The following is a 21,041-nucleotide window of genomic DNA, read 5'->3' on the forward strand; positions in this document are numbered from 1 at the left end:
TTTAAAATGAAATGGACAAGGGGAAAACAGGCGCAGTGGCTTTTGGAAACAATACATCCTAAAAAAATAGAAATCTTCCCAACGTACCCAGTTATTATCTCATTCTCCACGCCCACCCTCCCAAGGTTGTTGGGTAGGGCATGTGTGAGGGTGGAGGGCTTAGTGTTTTTATTAGCTAGATCCACTCCTATCTGACACCTAGACTAGGGTGGGGGTGGAGGTGGGGAGGGGAGGGACAGGAAATAGGCGCTTTCCTCCCTAAGTAGTGAGTGAGCCCTGGGGACACTTGGTGCGCCCCTCCCTCCCATCCCTGCGCGCGGGGCCACGCTGTCTGCGTCCTGCATCCACCCCACACCCCTGCTCCTTCCTGCACTGCAAGTAGCTGAGGCCCAGAGCTCCTCGCAGAAGTTCCTGGCCTCCAGCAGAGCAAGTTTTCCGCGGTCCGGACTGCCGGGCGGACCCGCCTCCCTGCGCCCGCCCGGCGCTCACGGCGCTCTGTCGCCCCAGGTGCCCGCGCGCAGCAGCTGCAGCAGGTGGCGCCCGGGGTGGGGGCCATGCGGTGCAGCCTGAAGAGGATGCTGCGCACCGTGGGGGAGAAGGAGCCCCAGGGCGTGGTCTACCAGGGCGTGGAGGACGACATGGACGACTCCAAGGACTCCTTTAAGGTACCCTGGGCGGTCGGCGGGCGGGAGCGTGTGCCCTGTCGCCAGTCCTTTCCTTGTAGGTTTATTTCAACTAAAGGGCTAAATGGCTATACCTGGAAGTCGGGTTTCCGGGAAGTGCCTTGGCGGTGGGAGGCATACTTGTCCCGTGGAGTAAAACGGAAACCTGCACCTGAAGGAAGAAGCATTACTGGAATCTTAGAGGAGAGAATCCTGGGGCAGGGGGTGGGGGTGGGGGGTGGTCGGGACAAGCTCAGCGGAGAGGGAGGCTCTCTGAAGATGGGTAGGTGGTCCATGGGGTCCCAAGGACTAGGTGGGGCTTCTGTTTCTTAAGCTGCTCCTGGCTTCTGCTCTGAAGGCAGCAGGAGCCACTGCCACCCTCTGACGGCGCAGTCTGAGGGCTCAGCTCTAAGCCCTCAGAAACCCACCCCAGGGCTTCTCAGGTTGTCAGCAGGGGAAGGGTCTCTTTTCAGACGATAATAGAGCTTTACAAATGCCTCTCAAACCCTCACCACAAGTCCCTTTCCACAACGGAATTAACAGGTCCTATGCAGTTCTTTTTTTTTTTTTTGGGGGGGGGGGGAGGGTTATTCAGATACACATTACAAAAGTGGGATGTCACAGAGGTTTGCACTTCTATTTTCACACAAAAATATATTTCAGAATGCTTTTCAAATCAGCACCTGGAGAGGTACCTCAGGATGTTTAGCAGCTTTATAGTATTCCCTTCTCTGAGGGCATCACGATGTATCTAGCCAGTTCTGCATGCATAAACACTTGGGCTGTGTCTGGTTTGTTTTGTTATTTCATATGATTGAATGTATCTTCGAAGGGAGACGTGGCTTTGTCTATCTATCCACTAAAGAGGTATGTATAACTTTCATTTTGGTATAAATTAAATTAGCAAAAAACTCTCTAAACAGGAGGCAGGAATTGATACTTACCAATTGATACTCACGTGTGTGAGCCAGACATTGGGAGTAAATAGCACAACCCCACAAACCAGGCCTCCCAAGCCGAATCTGTTGGCACATCCAAACAGAATACTATTTTCCTCCTCAATGTTAACAGGTCTTAATGTATTTAATATAGTTAATAAAGAACTGAGCATTTAGGATTCATATAATAAACGTTAGGTTGAAATAAGTAAAACAAAATCTCTTAAAATTTTGATCTTTGATTTTTGCTTCATGGCCTTTTGGCTTCATCCCTACTACCAAAGTCATGAGCGAATCTCCAGCGTTAGAATAGTGTTTCTGGAATTAATTTTATGAGTCAGGAAAAAATTATAAAATTTTGGAAAATCACACCAGAAATACTTCCTTTGCATACTTAAGTGCAGTAGAGCCATTTGTGTTGTTTTAGAAGCCACGTTAAAATTTACAGAGTGAGGGCTTTATATATTTTATTTTATGACCTGCAGCAATTCCAGATCATTCCATAGAAATCTCAATGTTGAGAAGAATTAAAGATCAATACATATAACACTCCTCATAGTTCTGAACTCTAAGGATTTCCTGATTAAAAAGATACTGTGTACAATATTTTCTCCAGCCCACATACTGTCTCAGAAATACTAACAAAACTGAAGGATGGCAGAAACCTCAGAAGATGAGAAATGTGGATAAAACCATCTGACTTAAGATCAACCAAAGGACTTATATGCATGCATATAAGCCAAATCAATGGACACTGACAACTTTTGACTATGACAGGTCACATTTGACACATGGCAATATATGTGTCAAAACCCATGATTTGTTATCTTACAGATGACCAGAACATTTCCCACTATTCAAATGAAAAACTACCATGAACTAAAATAAAGTCTTAATGTGCTTAATGTATTTTTTTAATACAGTTAATAGAGAATTTGCCACTTACTGTGCCTTTGGGCAAGTGACAGAACCTTGCAATGCCCTGACGTAGGGTCCTAAGTCAGTGCAAATAACACTAGCTCTTCCTGGGTGCAGAGAGCACCCAGGAGGTGAGCCTGACATGATTTGGCTGCAACGGGACCCTAGTGATAGGACTGCTCGTTCCCAGGGGTGAGTGGAAGCCAATCTAGACTACTGATCACGAGAGTGACATGACAATGCTGCAGGACTCTAGCTCTGGTATATAAGAAGGGAAACATTGGATGGGAATTGACTGTAGGCATGAAGACCAATGACAGGATAGCAATTTAGATTCCTGGACTTAATTCTTGCATTCATGAAAAACTTTTTTCTTATCTCACCAAAATCCCTTGTACTGTAGTTTACATTTTCACCTGGCAAGGAGAATTCCTCTATAGTGTCACTATCCTTATTTCTCATATCACACCCCTTACATTTGCTTTAAAACTTTTCTCGAGATCTTTATTTCTATAGTATATACACATTTATAGTCTGAAAATGAAATCAGTTTCTTAAGGTACTTATCAATGTTTAGGCATTTGCTTGCACTTTCTTTATGTCCATGAACATTTTGTATTGCAAGCATGATAAGTAGTTTTGGATGATAATAACTTTTAACGATGAACTTATATGACTAAATTTCACATACGTTTGTTTGTAATGAAAAGTTTTTAATATACTTCTAGGTGGTTTGTGAAGGAAATGCAAGTGAATTACAAAGGTGTCTGAAGAAACGAAAGAAGCTACCCAAATATGATGGTGTGAACGCCTCCCCCTTGCATTATGCCGCAGAAGAAGGTGACATTGGGCTGATGGAGATGATCATCAGTGACTCCTCTTGTGACGGTAACAAAATGTTACAGTGATTGCTCCCTATCCTTTATCCCGTTAGGTTCATTGAAAAAAGTGCTGAGAAGTTACTCTCAAGGTAGATTGGTTTAAAGGGCCTGGCGAGCTCACTCAGAGTGTGAATTTCCCTATAGGAATTTCCCCACTAAAACACTGCCAAGGACAGTGCAGAGACCTGGGACACTGCATAGCAAGCACTTCAAATCTTTGATAGGCCATAAAAATGCATATACATTGTATGTATCCTTCTCTGCTATTTCTGTTGAAGTTATTCTACACTTATATTGCTCATCAGTGAATAAAACTGAACTTTACCATGTACACCAGCCTCATTTTAGAAACTCAACTGTAGTCAAGGAAAGTGGATGCCATAGAGAAGTCAGCAGTGAGGTGGAAAGATAAGGCTTTTATAAGTTGAAATAATTCTGTCAATGTTGTGTAAGAAGCATTGGAAGTGGAATCCCAATTGGAAAGCTATTTTAGTGTAATGCGTCAACTAGGGTTTTGAAGTTGAAATAGTAGAAAGGAAGAGATTAGAGAGCTATTTTGCAAATGGAGTCAACAGTGTGTGATAAAAGATTGGATGTAAGGAGGAAGTGGCAAGAAGTGACTCTGAAAAGAGATGAGGCTGATAGTATAACCACAAAAAAAAGGAGGCATAGAGGAAAATACAAGAACAATGTGTCTGACATATGATGGGATAATAACTTGGGTTTGGTCCTACTGAGTTTAAAAGGCCCAGGGGATATGCACTTTGAAATATCCAGTAGACAACTAGAAATATAGAAGGAAAGGCGCCAGCCCTACAAAGCCACTGTTGTAAAGGAAGTAGCCGGGACTATGGGAATGCCTGGAGATGCTTTAGGAGACCAGAGAACTGCCCATAAAGGTAGCTAAGGAGAGAGCACTGACATTAAGGGTCAGATGGCAGAGGAAAAGCCAGGAGCAGGACGGTGAAGAGAGTGATGGGAAAGGGAGTGAAGATATACCCAACAAGGGATGTGCTCACAGCACACCCTCACATTAGAAGGACTTGGGAACTTTGTAGAAATGATTCTGAAAAGTGGCGGAGACAAAATCCAAATTCAAATTATTTAATTAGTGATTGGAAGTATGTAAGTTTAGGCCTGGTTTAACAAAGTTTAGTGCTGATTGATAAAGTGCTCAGTCATGATCATACAGAATAGTTAAGAGGTATGCGTGCCTGTGTGTGTGTGTGTGTGTGTGTGTGTGTGTGTGTGTGTGTGAAGGGTTATGTGAATCTTTGTGCATGTATGTATATTTAAGAATGAAGCTTTGGCCCTAACTGGTTTGGCTCAGTGGATAGAGCATCAGCCTGTGGACTGAGGGTCCCAGGATCAATTCCAGTCAGGGCATGTATCTTGGTTGTAGGCACATCCCTGGTGGGAGGTGTGCAGGAGGCGGCTGATCTATGTTTCTCTCATTGATGCTTCTGACTCTCTGTCCCTCTCTCTAAAAAAAAAAAAATCAAAGAAATATATTTTAAAAAAAGAATAAGGCTCTTGGATGAGTGAAAGGAAATAGTGCAGAGATAATTTAAAAACAAAACAAAACAGACATGGCTGCAACATAGGTCTAGGCATTGTAGATGGTTCCCAAATCATTTTCAAAAGTGAGTATTTTTCCCTCCTCAGACATAAAGATATGCTGCCACTAATTAAAATAGTTGGTAAAGCAGACAGTCATGTGTATTTTAGAACAGATAAAAGATGCTGCTCATTGCTGTGCTGAGCTCACAGAATAAATAGCATGGTATGTCATATTGTAGCCATGTATGTCACTGAAGGCTCAAGCTCTAATTCCAGTTCTGTGGTCTCTCAACCTTGCTAAGAGCCAAACACTGTGCATGAAGATATATATATATATATATATATATATATATATATATATATATATGTATGTTTCTTTTTTGTAATCAAATTTGAATATGAGAAAACAGGTTAAAGGAAGTAAGGCAACTTACTTAACTCTTTTTACTTAGAGGTGTAATGTTGTCAAGATATTGAGCCACTTGAGGCCTCAGCATCTTCATCTTTATGAAAAACGGTCATGGTTCCTTGCAGGCGGTTGGAAGGTTCATTAAAATAATGGTTATATGGAACCTAGTAGAGTGACTGGCATATATGGTAATTATTGCTTTTATTGAGCACAATATGTTATACTAGTAACAGTCCCCAAATTCATACCACAGATAAACGCATGTAGCAATTGGAAGATCTATTTTCTTACCGATGTCATAGATGGACATCTCACTCATTTGACAAAGTCAGTGTCCTAATTCTGTGCATCCCTCCAGGTGTCCATCAGCTGTTTCTTGAGACCAGAAGCTGTATTTTTATTTGTGTGATGAAGGTGAAGCTTGTCACAGTAGCACCTGGCACTGAGCTTTGAAGTAAATAGGGATGCAAGAGGCATTCAATCCTGTCCAAGCAAAACTTAACCCGTGTATTGCTTTCTTTTCCTAGTGCTCAATGCGATGGACGATGACGGGAACACCCCTCTGCACCGGGCTGCAGAGAAAAACCAGGTTGAAAGTGTTAGATTTCTTCTCAGCAAAGGAGCCAACCCAAACCTCCAAAACCACAGCATGATGGCACCCCTCCACCTGGCGGTGCAGGGCATGCACAACGAGGTGGCGCAGGTAAGCCTGGGCTGGGACCTTGGCCAGGTGTCTCTGCCTGGGCCAGAATGGCCAACCTCAGCTGCCAGGGCACATGTACCTATTACAGGGTTGGCTTTACTTCTGACCAACTAATGATCTTGCTAGTGGTGATGACGATGATGATGATGATAATGATGATAATGATGATATGGTCTTTATCAAACAAAACATTTACCAAGCATTTTTCTAAGGACTTTATATGTTTTAGTTCTTTAAATCCTTATTTTAACAAACTATGAAGTAAGACTATTATTACTCGCGTTTCACAGCTGAGGAGACTGAGGCAAGGAGAATTAAATCACTTGCCTAATGTCAGATAACTGGCAAAAACAAGAATTAGGAATTCTGTTCTGATCTTGATGTTGGTAAGTTAATTCTTTACCGCTTTTCCTGACTGATTTACTGATTCAAAGGCAGAAAGTGCGGGCTGGCTTTAGCTCAGCGGTTCCTTCAACTACAAAGCTTCCTTGTCGCACTTGCTCATTAAAGGCAGAAGGTGACAAGTGCCTCAGTGAGGACAAAACATAATGATAATTTGCTATTTTGGTTCAAGTGGACAGAATGTGATCATCTCAACAGAAGACATTCGATACTATAGGGAAATTAACATTTTCAAGGCTTTCTTTCTTTTTTGAGAGTAAGTTAGGTCAAATAGAAGAAACCCTGGTAAGTGCCTAAAGGAAAAGTGTAGGCCTGGCTTTCAAACACATCTGAGTCTCACAGATATGCTGGGAAGCTCACGTGCTTACTTAAAGAGGAATGCAATTTACAAGTGGAACATATTCCAGAAATGTGTTTCTAAGGTAGGCAATTTGGAATTTGTAATAAATTTCCCTGTAGAAGCAAAATTTCAAGTGTCTTGGCTATTGTGCTAAGCCAACTTGGTCAGTGCTGGGCTGCTGTGACAGTACCATGGGCTGGGTGGCTTACACAGCGAACAGACATCTCTCACAGTTACTGAGGCTGGAAGTCCCAAGAGCGAGGGGCAGGCTGATTCTACGTCTGGTGAGGACCCACTTCCTGGTACATAGATGGCTGTTGTCTTGCTGTGTCCTTGCATGTCAGAGGGGGCAAGGGAGCTCTCTGGATCTCTTTATAAGGACACGAATTCCCTTCAAGGGAGCTCTGCTCCCAGGACTTAATTAGCTACCAAAGGCCCCACCTCCTAAGACCATCAATAGGATTTCAATTCTGAGGGACAGAAACATTTGGCCCATCACACCACACCACAACTTACTGTCTATAAATCACCAAAGACAACTCAGGGAAGACACAAAGCATGGGTGTCTCTGAGCTCTATGCTCCCTTTAGCCCAAACACTGTCCTCTCAGCCCCTTGGAGTCCCACGTCTCTGTACTCCAGGCAGAGAGGGCGTGAGGGGAGCCCCCTTCCCACTTTCCCGTCGTCTGTCCTGATGCTTAGCGCAGGGTATTGTAATCACAGGTTATGGCTTTCTCTCCCTGGATGGCTGGTTATTCTTGAAGGAGGGGCTGTGTGTGACTCATCTTTATAGTTGTCGGCACTGGCACTGCTGATAAGGATGACTCTTAAATGAGTGCATGGATGGATGGATGAGTAAATCAGGGGTTCTGGCTGAAGCAAAACAGGGAGAGTTTAGGTATCAGCACCTAAGAAGAGGAGTCAGGGCGGCCCCTTGAGGAAGTTATTGGAAAGGCCTCTGCCAGTGGCCTGATTGTTCTTTAAAAGTCTGCATCATCCATGAAGCATCTGAATTGGGCTGCTAGTGACTGCAGGGACCCCACCTGCCACCCCAGAGATGTCTCATAGTGTTTCCCCAAGGATCTCCTGGGCTTCCTCTGAAGGCTTTTGTCAGAAGCAAATGCCCATTGGCTTAATTAGTCTGGGCTCTGAAAGTGTGAGTTGGGAATTCAAAGGCAGTAACAGTTCAAAGGCTGATAAATAGAAATGAGAACTCTTCTGGCCAACAAATACAGAAAGGTGGGTACCACACAGAAATGGAAAAGAATTTCTTCCCTTGCCCTCTCCAACATGCGTTTATAAATAAGCCCATAAGTGATTTATAAATTAGAATGGCTGCTGTAACAAATTTTCCTGGGATACACCAGGACAAGAAGAGAAGTGGAGTTATAAGAGAAAGATATAAACTCTTTCATTTGCCCTTACCAGCCATAACTTCCTCTAAATACTATCTTCAAACACCTGTGTTTCACCCAAGATGAAGAGAATAAAAGGAGGAAGAACTTTAAAGTGTCTTATGTGCTGGCAAATGGTCCCCTCTTTCTCCCCGGGGCAGGCCTGGACCCCACCGGTTCTGGCCAGTTTAGAATGCTCTTCCATTGTCTGGTCTGCCTACCTTTCCCCAAACCTGCCACCATGGCCCATAGGGTTGTAAACTGAAAAATTGTTACCCACGGTCACCTCTAGTTCTTGCAGGCTCTGTTGGCATGCATAGTGTTTCCGGGGCACTGGCCCAGTGCATAGCGTGCCTGGGGGCCTTGTTTCCCAGTTGGTTGCAGGCCTTAGTCCTTGGGGCTTAACTTCAAAGCATCCAGTGGCTTGACCCTCCCAGGAGGCTTCTTGTTTTCTCATGGAAGGGACACCTGGAGGCCTCACCTGAGAACCTCCAGACGTGCCTGGACATGAGTGACTCTCAGGTGGGTGCACAGTTTAGTTGCTCTCTCTGGGCCCCGGCACCTATAATCAGACACAGCTTTATGAAAGATTGTGCTATGGCAACACAAGAACACCCTAATACCTGCCGCAGGTCTATGGCTATGGGTCTAAGACAGTCAAGGGGGGGAATCTCCTCTTACAAACATGGGTAGGTTTGCATGTGACTTTGCCATTTACTAGGAAAGTGCCTAAGTCCAGCTTATGTTCTCATTTTCCTTCATCCATCAGTAATTTCTCTATATTTAGGAACTAAAATCTGTTTCATTTGCTCTGGGGAACAATTTAGTAAGCTTAATTCACTTGCTGACACGTCAGCACACATTCTATTAACAGGGGGCTCTGGAAGGAGGTTGTGTGCTTTTTAAAAAGAGTCAAGGTATTTAGGAAATAGCTTGTTTTAATAAATTCTTTTTAAACAATTTAATTTGAAGTACATTCTAGTTGTATAGTCTCGCCACAAGAGAAACGTCCTCTAGTAGGCCAATCCCAGACTTCTTTCTTGAGAGACCCATTTATGTGAGATAAGTATTGTTAGGTTTAATGTAATATAAAGACTGGTTAAATATCTGTAGATGCTTGGCCAGTGATCATCGGAAGCCAACCAGGTGAGGGGGTAACAGGTCTTCAGACAAATTACAATAGAAAAATTGCTTAACCATTTTGTCAGGAATGCTACTTTCTTACATCTTAGTGAAAGTTTCTATTCCAGGCTAAATCTGAATTAATTGAGTTAGCTATACGATAGTTACATGAAACTTTATCTATTGAAGACAATGGAGTTTTAATTGACATTTCCCAAAATACTTGCAATTTCTGTAAAAGAAATAAGACTAGAGGGGAAAAACACACATTTCTTCTCCTTCCCTCTCCTGCCATCATTTTCTGCATCTTTTTCTTCTCCCCAATCCATACATTCCAACAGATTTATATTCTTGAAGACTTTGGTTAATTTAATACAAGGGAGAATTATGAAGTGAATCGTATTAACTAATAACTCCAATTTTTACTCTATTATATGTACAGAGTAAAAATTGAAGTTATTACATTTGCTTCAGTGGATATGATATAGAGATTGCCACCAGTCATCTGATTGAGAAATCTATGTAGCTAATGAACAAACTGAACTATGAAGCAAAACAGAGACAGACTCATAGAGAATAGGCAGAGAGCTCTGGGTGAGGGTGGATTTGGGAGCTTTAAGGAATTAAGCAAAAAAGAAAAAAGAAAAAAAAAAAGAGAGAACTCATAGACATAGACAACAGTATGGTTATTGCAGGGCCAGAGAGGGATGGGTGGAGTTGGAAGAGCGCATATATGGGATAAATGGTGATGGAAAAATTAAATTTAAGCCTTAGCCAGCTTGGATCAGTAGGTAGAGTGACGACCTGCAGACTGAAGGGTCCTGGGTTCAATTCAAGTCCAGGGCCCATGCCTGGGTTGCGAGTTTGATCCCGAGTAGAGGGCTTGCAGAAGACAGCCAATCAATGATTGTCTCTCATCATTGATATTTCTATCTCCCTTCTTCTCTGAAATCAATAAAAACATTTTAAAAAAATTTTTAAAAGAAATCTATGTAGCACCCACTATGTGCAAGGTTTTATGCCAGATTGTGTGGGAGAGGGATGAAAAACAGTGAATAAGGACATGGTCCCAGGCATCAGAGAGTTTATACTCTAACCAGATGCCCGATGCACGAAAATTCATGCAAGAGTAGGCCTACCTTCCTCCGGCTGCAGGTAGGCACCAGGGACTCAGGCTGGCTCCCCTCTGGCCCCAGCTTGGTCAGGAAGGATGTCTGGAATGACATCTGGAAGACGTCTGGTTTAATTAGCATATTACCCTTTTATTATTATGAACACCCTGTTTGGAAACCTGCAGGTTAAATCTTGACAGTTGTCCCCTCTCTCACAGGTCTTGATGGAGCACAGTGGCACAAATGTTAATTTGGAAGGAGAAAATGGAAACACAGCTGTGATAATTGCATGCGCCAAAGATAACAGTGAGGCTCTGCAGATGTTGGTTTGTATTTGAACCTTATTTTTTCTGTTTTCTTTCCCTTTTCATTAGTACATTATGAATTATTGTTATTTCCAACAGCTCCCAGTTTCTCTTTTTAGGCAAAATATGAGGTTCAGAAAATATGTCATAAAAATAGTTCTGTGGGTTTTTATCTATGAACACCCACCTTACATCTTAAACGGATTCCGAAGACTAACAGGAAAGCATTAAAGAAATTGTGAGAAGATCAAGGTGAAGGAAAGTATAGACAGGGAAAATTAAGATGAATCTGGTGGTCAGGCTAGAATAGGAAACCCAAAGTATAATAGCCTGTGTGTTAATTACAGTGGCTCATACTGTTGATTCTGAACTTTCTGAATAGTCAAAGGAAAGGTAAATATAGTCACTGCAGACTTATTGTTGGGCCCATGAAATAAAAGCCAAGAGACACACAGCCCTTCATGTTACCAAGACGAGAAAAATTGCTGCTCTGGGTTCTCACAAAGGGAGCCCTGCGTGACAGGAATGGCTAACCCTTGGCCACAGCCCTGAAGGGAGCCGCTTCTCTCTGGGGTCCATGGAAACTGGGCCCGCCATCTGACGGGCTCCTGCTTTCCTCAGTGCCCCTTCCAGTGTGGCGCTAGAATTCCAGTAAAGAGCTTTCTTCCTAAGATTCCTTAATCATTATTAAAAATATAACTTAAAAATATCTTCCTAATATTTAATTCCACAAATATGTTGTAACATATTTACTGTATGTCATGGAGAAAAATTCATATTCTTTTAAGCTGTCATGATTAGACCAAAAAGAGAATAAAAATAAATTACATAACACTCAAACCAAGACTTTAGAAAAGAGCCTCAAATAAAACCAAAATGAAATTGGACTAAATAGTAAATTTGAACACAAATAATAATGATTTTGAAATTGTTTGATAAATCAAGAGTCATTTCTTTGAAAAAGATAACCAAATAAAGATTGATAAGTCTAACTTTAACAAGAGAAGATAAGGCACAAATGAGTAAATAAAATTAGAAATAAGGGTTTTACTTGGATCTGATGGTAATTTTTAAGTGACAAAAGATCAATATGCATAATTCTAAAAAAATTATAAATCCCCTTTTAATGGATTAATAGCTGAAAATAATTAATTTTTAAAAAATAACTAAAAAAAGTAAAGACCTGTAGGGAACCATTAACCATTTTAAAAAAATGCATTACAAAGCTCTGGAGCGAGCTAAAATTACATTTGCTCTAGCATTTGCTAGGAAAGTGCCTAAGTCCATCTAGTGAAGCTTGTGTTCTCTTCATCAATCAGTAATTTCTCTATGTGTTATTAGTAACTAAAATCTGTTTCATTTGTTTTGGGGAACAATTTAGTAAGCTTAATTCATTTGCTGACACATTAGCACACATTCTGTTAACAGGGGGGTCTGGTAGGAGGTTGTGTGCTTTTTAAAAAGAGTCAAGGTATTTAGGAAACAGCTTGTTTTAATAAATTATTTTTAAATAATTTAATTTAAAGTACATTCTAGTTTTACCACATAGTCTTAATGCAAGAGAAAAGTCCTCTGATAGGCCAATGCCAGATACGGCTTTTATGAATTGCACCATAAAAGTAAATGTAGATGTAAAATCTTAAAAGTAATAGCAATTAATTCATCAAAATATTTAAGAGTAACATGTTGGCCTTATGCAGAGCATGTACGGATAGTTCACTGCTGGATTATAACACATCAATTGGCCTGAACAGAGAAAGCATATGATTATATCTTTATATTTAATTTTAAATGGACATACATTAACCTATAAAGTATTCTTACAAATCAATTAAAAAACAACAACACTACTCCATGGGAAACTGACAAGGGGTCACATCACATTTAATTAATTTCTCTAATAATCAAAGATGAAAAAAACTTTGTTGATATACAATGCTAGAGAAATTTTCATGAATTGGGGAATTTTATTCACTGTAGGTATGAATACTAGTAAGCGAATGCTTTTCTGAACAGTATAACTACAAACTATATACATAAAAATTACCTTTGCAAATAAGACAAAAAATATATTGTCTCTAAAATGTAACCCAATGATGTCCCTAGAAGATGAGATTACAGATCAATATTTGCCTCGTAACACTTTACTGCTTTTTCAAAATATTTTCTTTTATGAAAATAAAAGATACTTACAATGCAACCAAAATCCAATGATCTATAGAAAATGACCATTGGAAATTATTGACTCTGATGTCAAAGTAATATATGATTCAGAACTTCTAATATATTTTTTGGTGGAGAATTTACATTAGTGAAGAAAATACCTGATTTTTATAGTGAACAAGAATGCTGGCCTAGTTATTTAATTCTATATAAAAAACATAGGGGAAGAATCTGGAAAACATTATAACCCTATTTGTATAAGGAATTGAGAATGGGTGTAGGAAGAGTTATGTTAATGTTTAAAAAAACCTCATTAATCCCATTGAAAAATGTGTTCACTTTAGTTTTCTGGGCTATCGAGATTGATGGTTTGTGTCTGCATTGTCACCTCATCTTTGGGAAATATAGTGTCTCTATTTCAGAATCTTAGCCTAGTTCCAAAGTTACCTTCTTTTCTAGATTTCATATCATTTGAAGCTCTTCTGTAGTTTTACATAGTTACAGAATAATGAAATAGTTTGGAAAGTGATGTAATTCCTTGTTCATCCTTGGCACGTGGGGTCTAACTTGTGTCATTTGACTTTTTTGCTGTTGTTCTTTCTTTTCCTCCAGTTAAAAAATGGAGCTAAACCATGTAAATCAAATAAATTGGGATGTTTTCCTATTCACCAGGCTGCCTTTTCAGGATCCAAAAAATGCATGGAAATAATATTAAAGTTTGGTGAGTAGAAGCTTTCCTACATTATATACTATTACAAAGAAGCTATATTGGTGGTTGCTAATAATTTGAAAAATATTTAATAGAATCTAAGTACTTAATGCCTTTTCTTTTTAAAAACTGCTTTTATCCTACATAAAAAAAACTAATATGCAAATTGACCGAATGGCGGAATGACCAGTCGCTATGGCACGCAATGACCACCAGGGGACAGATGCTCAACACAAAAGCTGCCCCCTTGTGGTCAGTGTGCTCCCATAGGGGAGCCCTCGGGGTTGGACATCCTTAGCATGAAGGTCGGAGAGGCTTCTGCCACCGCCACTGCGTTCGCCAACCGTGAGCCCAGCTTCTGGGCTTCTGTCTGAGCATCGCTCCCTCTATGGGAGTTCACTGACCACCGGGGGAAACTACTGCATTGAGCCTCTGCTCCCTGGTGGTCAGTGCGTATCATAGTGACCGGTCATTTGACCATTCGGTCAATTTGCATATTATCCTGTTATTATATAAGATTTGTTATCTTGAATTTTATTTTCTTCTAAAGGCGAAGAAAATGGATATGACAGAGTGTCGCATATTAACTTTGTGAATAACGGGAAAGCCAGCCCTCTCCACATGGCCGTTCAGAGTGGTGACTTGAGCATGATTAAAATGTGCTTAGACAATGGTGCCCAAGTAGAGCTGATGGAGGTAACTGTTCATATTCTACACGAGACTCTTCTTTTAGAACTGTCATATATTATTTTCCAAAATGCTTCCTAACTCTTTGACAGTTGACTAGATTGATACAGGTATTTCCTGCTGTTTGTGTAGAAGCAGCACAAGAGAATCTCCCAAATTTCAATCTATGTAATGAATTTTGAGAGCTACCAAACAACTGCAAACACAAATATGGATCAGTGATGACAATGATACTGTTGATGGAAATACTGTCCCAGCTGTCAAGTTGCAAGGAAGCAAAAATGCCAGCTATGATTTTTATACTATGTTTTTCAACAGATGAAACTAATTATTACTCATCCTCTCAAATTCCATTTCCATGATTTTGTTGACCTGGGGGGAAAAGTAAACAATCTCCCTGCTGAATTTAGGGTATACCCTTCAATTGGGACTTAGACATTGATTCTGGTGTCACAACTTACAGAACGGGAAGTGCACAGCCCTTCATTTTGCTGCTACCCAGGGGGCCACTGAGATTGTAAAACTGATGATAAACTCCTACTCTGGTAGCAACGATATTGTCAACGCAGTGGATGGAAACCATGAGACGCCGCTGCACAGGCAAGTTTTCTACTCACATTCTGTGTTCAGACTCTCAGTCTTCAGGTGCGAAGTTATACCCTGCAGGGAGAAGTCAGCACTCCCACATCAGAGAGTCCATGGCTCAAAAATCCTGGGCTTCAATGGAAACCACACGCTCCTCTGGAATCAAAGTAGAACCTTAAATAGATTTTGGAAGAATAAAAAATCACCAGTGGCATAGTCTATATCAATTCTTAATCTAGTGGATATAGATTCAAGACTAATTTTCGATATGCTCAGAAGGTCAACATATGTGGCTTTCCACATGCTTTATAATCTGTTCTGGTTCCACCAATGTCTTATCCTCATTTTTAGTGAAAATAATGGAACAGATACATACAGGTATTTCGTTTTTTCTCCCTGTTTCCCTTTCCTCCCACCCCCAAAATGATAAAGTTTCAAAACATCATTTTAGGAAATAATAGCTAAGCTCCAAACAAGATAAATGTTTTTGTAGAGTTTAACAGAAATACACATCAGAGAAACGCATCTAAAGCTATAGGAGTACTAGATGCTAGGACGGGGAACAGGCATGTAGATTGAGAGTTCAATTTCTTCAGGAAGACAAGGATTTCATGCTTCCTAGTAAGTGCAAAAGGTGGTTGAGATGAGCCTTGTCTGTCTGTCTGTCTGTCTCTCTCTCTCTCTTTCTTGCTCTCTCTCTCTCCCTCTCTCTCTCACACACACACACACACACACACACACACACACACACACGTGTGAGCATGCTGGAGGCCTGGAATGGCAGAAGAGAGCTGAGATACACATATTGTAAATCTATAATGCTTCTCAGGGAAATAGAAACTTTACCTACCAAAATAAGTTTTGGTTCTAAACTGCGCAGGGGAATGGATGTACATTAGCAAAACCACCAGGCACAGTGGGGTCTGTCTGAATAGAAAGGAACTCCAAGGAACTCTCACTTTGGATGAGTTTATTATCTAAAATTCCCCAGTGTAAAAGAAAACTTTTGAAGACTATTACCAAGGAAATAGGAATTATATGGTAATCTGAAAATAATGTTATTTAAGATTTTCAGAAATTTAAAGGACTAACCAGTTATGTTAAAATAAGCAGATTAAAATAACAGAAAATGCCCCCATCAGAACCAATTACAGATTTTGAAAGATTCTTAACATTTTTTTTTTTTTTTAGCATTTTATTATTTCTGTGGTTCAAAGGCAGTGGCTTGTTCTGGCTGAAAGAGTGAGCTTTGGGGTCACCTGGCTGTGTAACCTTTGGCAAGTCATCTGACCTCTCCCAGCCTCAGCATCCAGAACTAGTGAGAATTTTTGTTTCTAATGGACTCTCGGATGCACCCAATATTGCTGGTCTGCAGCCCACACTTGGAATAGCAATGCTGTGGACTGGGGAGAGAGAAAAACAAACAAAATAAGGTCTTGATGTCATTAATTATTAAAATTACTAAATACATTTGATATAGTTTAGATAAAATACAACCTCTTGTAAATCTTGGGTTAAAACTAGCAAGCAGATTCTGAGACTTTTATACAACGGACTAAGTATAGCTAAGGTAATCTTGAACAGGAACAAGGAAGTAAGCTTTGCCATAGGAAACAAAGTTTTAAGTCATTGACATTTGTTATGGTGCTTTGATATAGATTGAAAACTTTCATTTGCTTTATTAATATTATCCTTACAATACCAAAATGATTTCAATTCTCACCGTAATTATTTTGGCTTCATAAAACCTCAGGACAGCTAACCCTGCCTTGTTAACTTTTGCTGAAGAGGGGGCAGTTTGAATCCTGCAGATGAATTTTAGGTGCATGAACTCTTGTTATTCTCCGGGGTCAACAGTGGTAATAACCAGTTCTTTTACTTTAAGCTCTTAGGACAGATGTCACCACTCACTTCAGAACACCTTCATGATGGTTTTACACGGAGAACACAGGTTTATGAAAAAATGGGGAAGAAAATCATGCAATGTATTTGATGTTGCTCTATTATTATTACATTGAAAATAGTATCCTAATCAGAACCAATTATAGATTTTGAAAGTTTCTTAAATTTTCTAGCATTTTGTCATGTTATAAAATGATCATTTACAATGACTTTCTGAGTTTAGTAGCTTTATTTTGTATCGATAGTAGTGGGATATGCTTATAATTCTCCTTTTGCAGGGCCTCATTATTTGATCACTATGAACTAGCAGAGTACTTAATTTCAGTGGTAAGTACTCAGTTGTTTGTATTACTATTTACAGTTGAAAATCATATAATCACATAGTATGAGTTTTAAAAAATAAACCAAATTTTAATTTCTTGCTTATTAGCAAAAAGTTTACAAAAAGATGTTTGACACATGTGCAGGTAGAGTGTATTTATTACCCATGAATACATAACAGCCAAATGTCACCACCATGAAGTTAGAAGAACCCAAGAGTATTCTGATGCCAGTGTCAGTGTGTTTAGTGTGGGGAGTGGGTGGATACATGGCGAGAAAAGCTTCTGAGTAGCAGGTTTGGCCACTCCGCTGACCCTTCTTCAGGTTGGGAGGCTTTGGGGGGGTGGGGAAAAGGGGGGAGGTGGCAGCACTGGCCACTTCACCACTCGCTGTAAGCTTCCACCCCAGCTGCCTCAGTGCTGCCTCTCAGGTAATGAAAAACTGGGGAATTAACTGTGGGTTAAATTTTAACAGATGAATATATGATGTATTTATTTAAGTCCTACCATATCAGCAACAAATATAGTTACCTTTGTAGTGTTTAACATGTATTAGTTGTCAATAGCAACTCTAGTTATGGTGATAGTTAACATCTATTTCAGATGAAGGAGACTTTTAAAAAAGTGAACACTTGTATTTTTAAATCATGTATGCAATAAATGTGGAAGATTGTTTTTGTTATGGACATTTAAAAATCTTAAAGTGAGAACTCAACTATTGTCAAAGGATTTTATTTTTGCGGTGTAAGTAGTAACATAGATGTAATACAGGTATCAGTTAATAGATTAACATGTGAGTGTAATTTTTGTTGCCGAAATGATAAAAGAATGCCTTGATTTCCGATGTTGCAACATATGAATTAAAGAGAAATTTCAAACAGTTGGGTGCTGGCCATATTGTGGGCACTCTAACCTGATGAATGAATATTACTTACAGGTTGTAATGTAAGCTGACTTGTCGGTGCATGAGGTTTTTGTTGAATGACTGTCTTATTTTAGGGAGCAGATATTAATAGCACTGATTCTGAAGGACGCTCTCCCCTGTTACTAGCGACGGCTTCTGCATCTTGGAACGTTGTAAATCTGCTTCTCTCTAAAGGTACCATGAGGGACCAGACCAAACCTTTGGAACTGCCACTCATTTTGGTTAAATGTTTAGTGTGGGCCAGGCATCAGGCCAGATGCTTGAATACAAAGATAAATAGAATATTTCCCATGACTAGAATAATATTCAGTGCAGTCAGGGATCAATACTTAAATAGATTATTTCAGAACACTCATAGATAATAGTTATACAGCAATTATCATGTCCCAGGCATTTTGCTGAACATTTTATCTATATTCTCTCAATGGTTAAATTTTATGCAATCAAACCGGGGACCTTTCAGTCCGCAGGCCAACGCTCTATCCACTGAGCCAAACCAGTTTCGACTCTTTTTGTTTTCTTAAATTAAAACTCCACCATAGGCCATGATTTAAATAAATGAACAGAAGTAATATTTATATTGTACTTTTTCAGGTGCCCAAGTAGACATAAAAGATCATCTTGGACGTAATTTCTTGCATTTGACTGTACAGCAACCTTATGGATTAAGAAATGTGCAACCTGAGTTTATGCAGGTAATATATAATTTATGTATGTATTCCCAGAAAGTGAGTTGGGTTCAGCAGAGAGTAAAGTGGTTTTGCTTATGATTTTTATTATTATGAAGGCTGATTTTTTTCCCATAGATGCAACACATTAAAGAGCTGGTAATGGATGAAGACAACGATGGGTGTACTCCTCTACATTACGCATGTAGACAGGGGGTCCCTGTCTCTGTAAATAACCTACTTGGCTTCAATGTGTCCATTCATTCCAAAAGCAAAGATAAACAATCACCCCTACATTTTGCAGCCAGGTAAGGGTCTGTTGATGTGACATATGAGCCTGTCATCTTTTTGTGTGATATTTACTTTGAACATATGAAACCTAATTTTTTCAAGTTATGGGCGTATCAATACCTGTCAGAGGCTCCTGCGAGACATGAGCGATACAAGGCTTTTGAATGAAGGTGACCTTCATGGAATGACTCCTCTCCACCTGGCTGCGAAAAATGGGCATGACAAAGTTGTCCAACTTCTTCTGAAAAAAGGTGCCTTATTTCTCAGGTGAGGATATGTGATTAGAATATTTACATAGTATTCTTTTAAACTAGCTAGCCATTTCCAGGCTTTTTCTCTATTTTATTTTTAACGATGGTACCTAACTTTCTATCTCCCTATGTACTTTTATCTAATTTACTCCTTGAAACATATGCAACCTCTGAAATATTGAAAGAGAAGTCAATGGTATTGCCAACTGATGAATCAAGATACTGAGATTTACAGAGTTTGAGGTTCAGGGTCACAGAATAAATGGCTTTGTGCAGAGTGGCTCCCAGGAGCTTTATAATACAGTTCCTCATATTTTACTTCATCATCATGCTACCATCTTTTAATGCAGGTACAAAACTGTGTGTGTACATGTATGCACACCCCATACAAATGCTAAGACTCTACTTTTCATTCCATCTGATGAATGGTAAAATAAAAAGTGCCCTTTAAACCACAACATGAGATATAAAATACCCCTGAATTTCATTATACTTAACTCTCACACAAGAAGCAAAATCAAATTAAAGTAATTATGCATAATAAAGAGTACCATAATTAAATGACATCTTTGTAAAAGGGAAAAAAACCCAGAAAAGTTTTATAAACATATGATGAGCTAGCTGATGTCACTCAGGTGACTGAGCAAAGAGCTCATTAAGCTAATGTTCAAAACTCCATTTCTTGATCAGACTGTCAATCCCAGCATCGTCATGATGCAGCTGGGAACTGCATGCTCTGCTCAGTTCCTTCCTGCTTCCATGGGAACACCAGGCAGGGACCTGCAGAGGGGTCCCCAGTGGGCCCAGCCAGAGACTGGTTTCTTAATTACATCATCACTGAAATAGCGCAGTGGCTCTTGCACCCTCACACAGTTGCTCACTGGCATTGAAATTAAATTGTGTCAGGATCTAACACTTTTTTCCTATATATAATTTGGGAAAATGTCAACCTTCATTGTATTTAATACTAAATTTCTGTGAGAAAAGACAAATATTTTCCAAAGGGATTAAGTAAGGCCCAGCCAGCATGGCTCAGTGGTTGAGCGTCAACCTATGAACCAGGAGGTTACAGTGTAATTCCTGGTCAGGGCACATGCCTGGGTTGTGGGCTCATTCCCAAGTCGGGGTCGTGCAGGAGGCAGCCAATCCATGATTCTCTCTTATCATTGATGTGTCTCTCTCTCTCTCCCTCTCCAATCCTCTCTCGGTAATCAATAAACTAAATTTAAACATACACACATAAAAAACAACAAAGGGATTAAGCAAACATCTTTAAGAGCACAGAAAAAAGATCCCTTTGAACCTGAACATTTAGTAAACTAAGTGGCACTAAGTTAAGTATCTTATAGTCATGTTTATGAGATGATGATATTATTATCATTAGTAGTAGTAATAACTAGTGGCCATGAAGACTAATAACAGAGATATTTGATATAATGCTCAATGGAAGAAGATACAATATTTAAAGTCATGTGTATAAGTACGTTACAGCCTTGGGATAAATAAGTATGATACAGACATACTAACTCTAGTTTCATGGGCCCCCAAGTTTCTGATACTATGCTGATATACTTTTATATTTTAATCTGCTAAATTAAAAAAAGTTTCAATCACATTATAGGTGATTTAATACCATTCATTAGGCTTGAAATGAGCTCATTTGTTATAAAGATGTAATAAATATTTAGTTCCTTAGAACTTAGATTGCTTTTTTTTGTGTGATAAGACCTACCTTTCAAATGGGTGGTGTGTTGCCCATGTTTCAGCTGTAAGAGGAAGGCACACGTCTTTTCTT

At 39.8% G+C, this 21,041-nt stretch overlaps 1 protein-coding gene across 1 annotated transcript in view; it reads left to right on the forward strand.

The window, feature by feature from the left end:
• Positions 1–554: 554 nt before the first annotated feature.
• Positions 555–21,041, forward strand: part of TRPA1 (transient receptor potential cation channel subfamily A member 1) — a gene marked incomplete at its 5' end in the record, with an annotated part of 43,042 nt that continues 22,555 nt past the window's right edge. The window contains 12 exon segments of the mRNA XM_084865030.1: positions 555–665; positions 3,247–3,406; positions 5,896–6,071; positions 10,659–10,766; positions 13,521–13,629; positions 14,168–14,313; positions 14,768–14,904; positions 17,070–17,118; positions 18,111–18,210; positions 18,631–18,731; positions 18,843–19,012; positions 19,098–19,262. Of these exon segments, the coding sequence (XP_084721156.1) occupies positions 555–665; positions 3,247–3,406; positions 5,896–6,071; positions 10,659–10,766; positions 13,521–13,629; positions 14,168–14,313; positions 14,768–14,904; positions 17,070–17,118; positions 18,111–18,210; positions 18,631–18,731; positions 18,843–19,012; positions 19,098–19,262 (1,532 nt within the window).

This window comes from Pipistrellus hanaki (assembly GCF_964339955.1).
Source record: "Pipistrellus hanaki genome assembly, chromosome: 17".
Classification (NCBI taxonomy): Eukaryota; Metazoa; Chordata; class Mammalia; order Chiroptera; family Vespertilionidae; genus Pipistrellus; species Pipistrellus hanaki.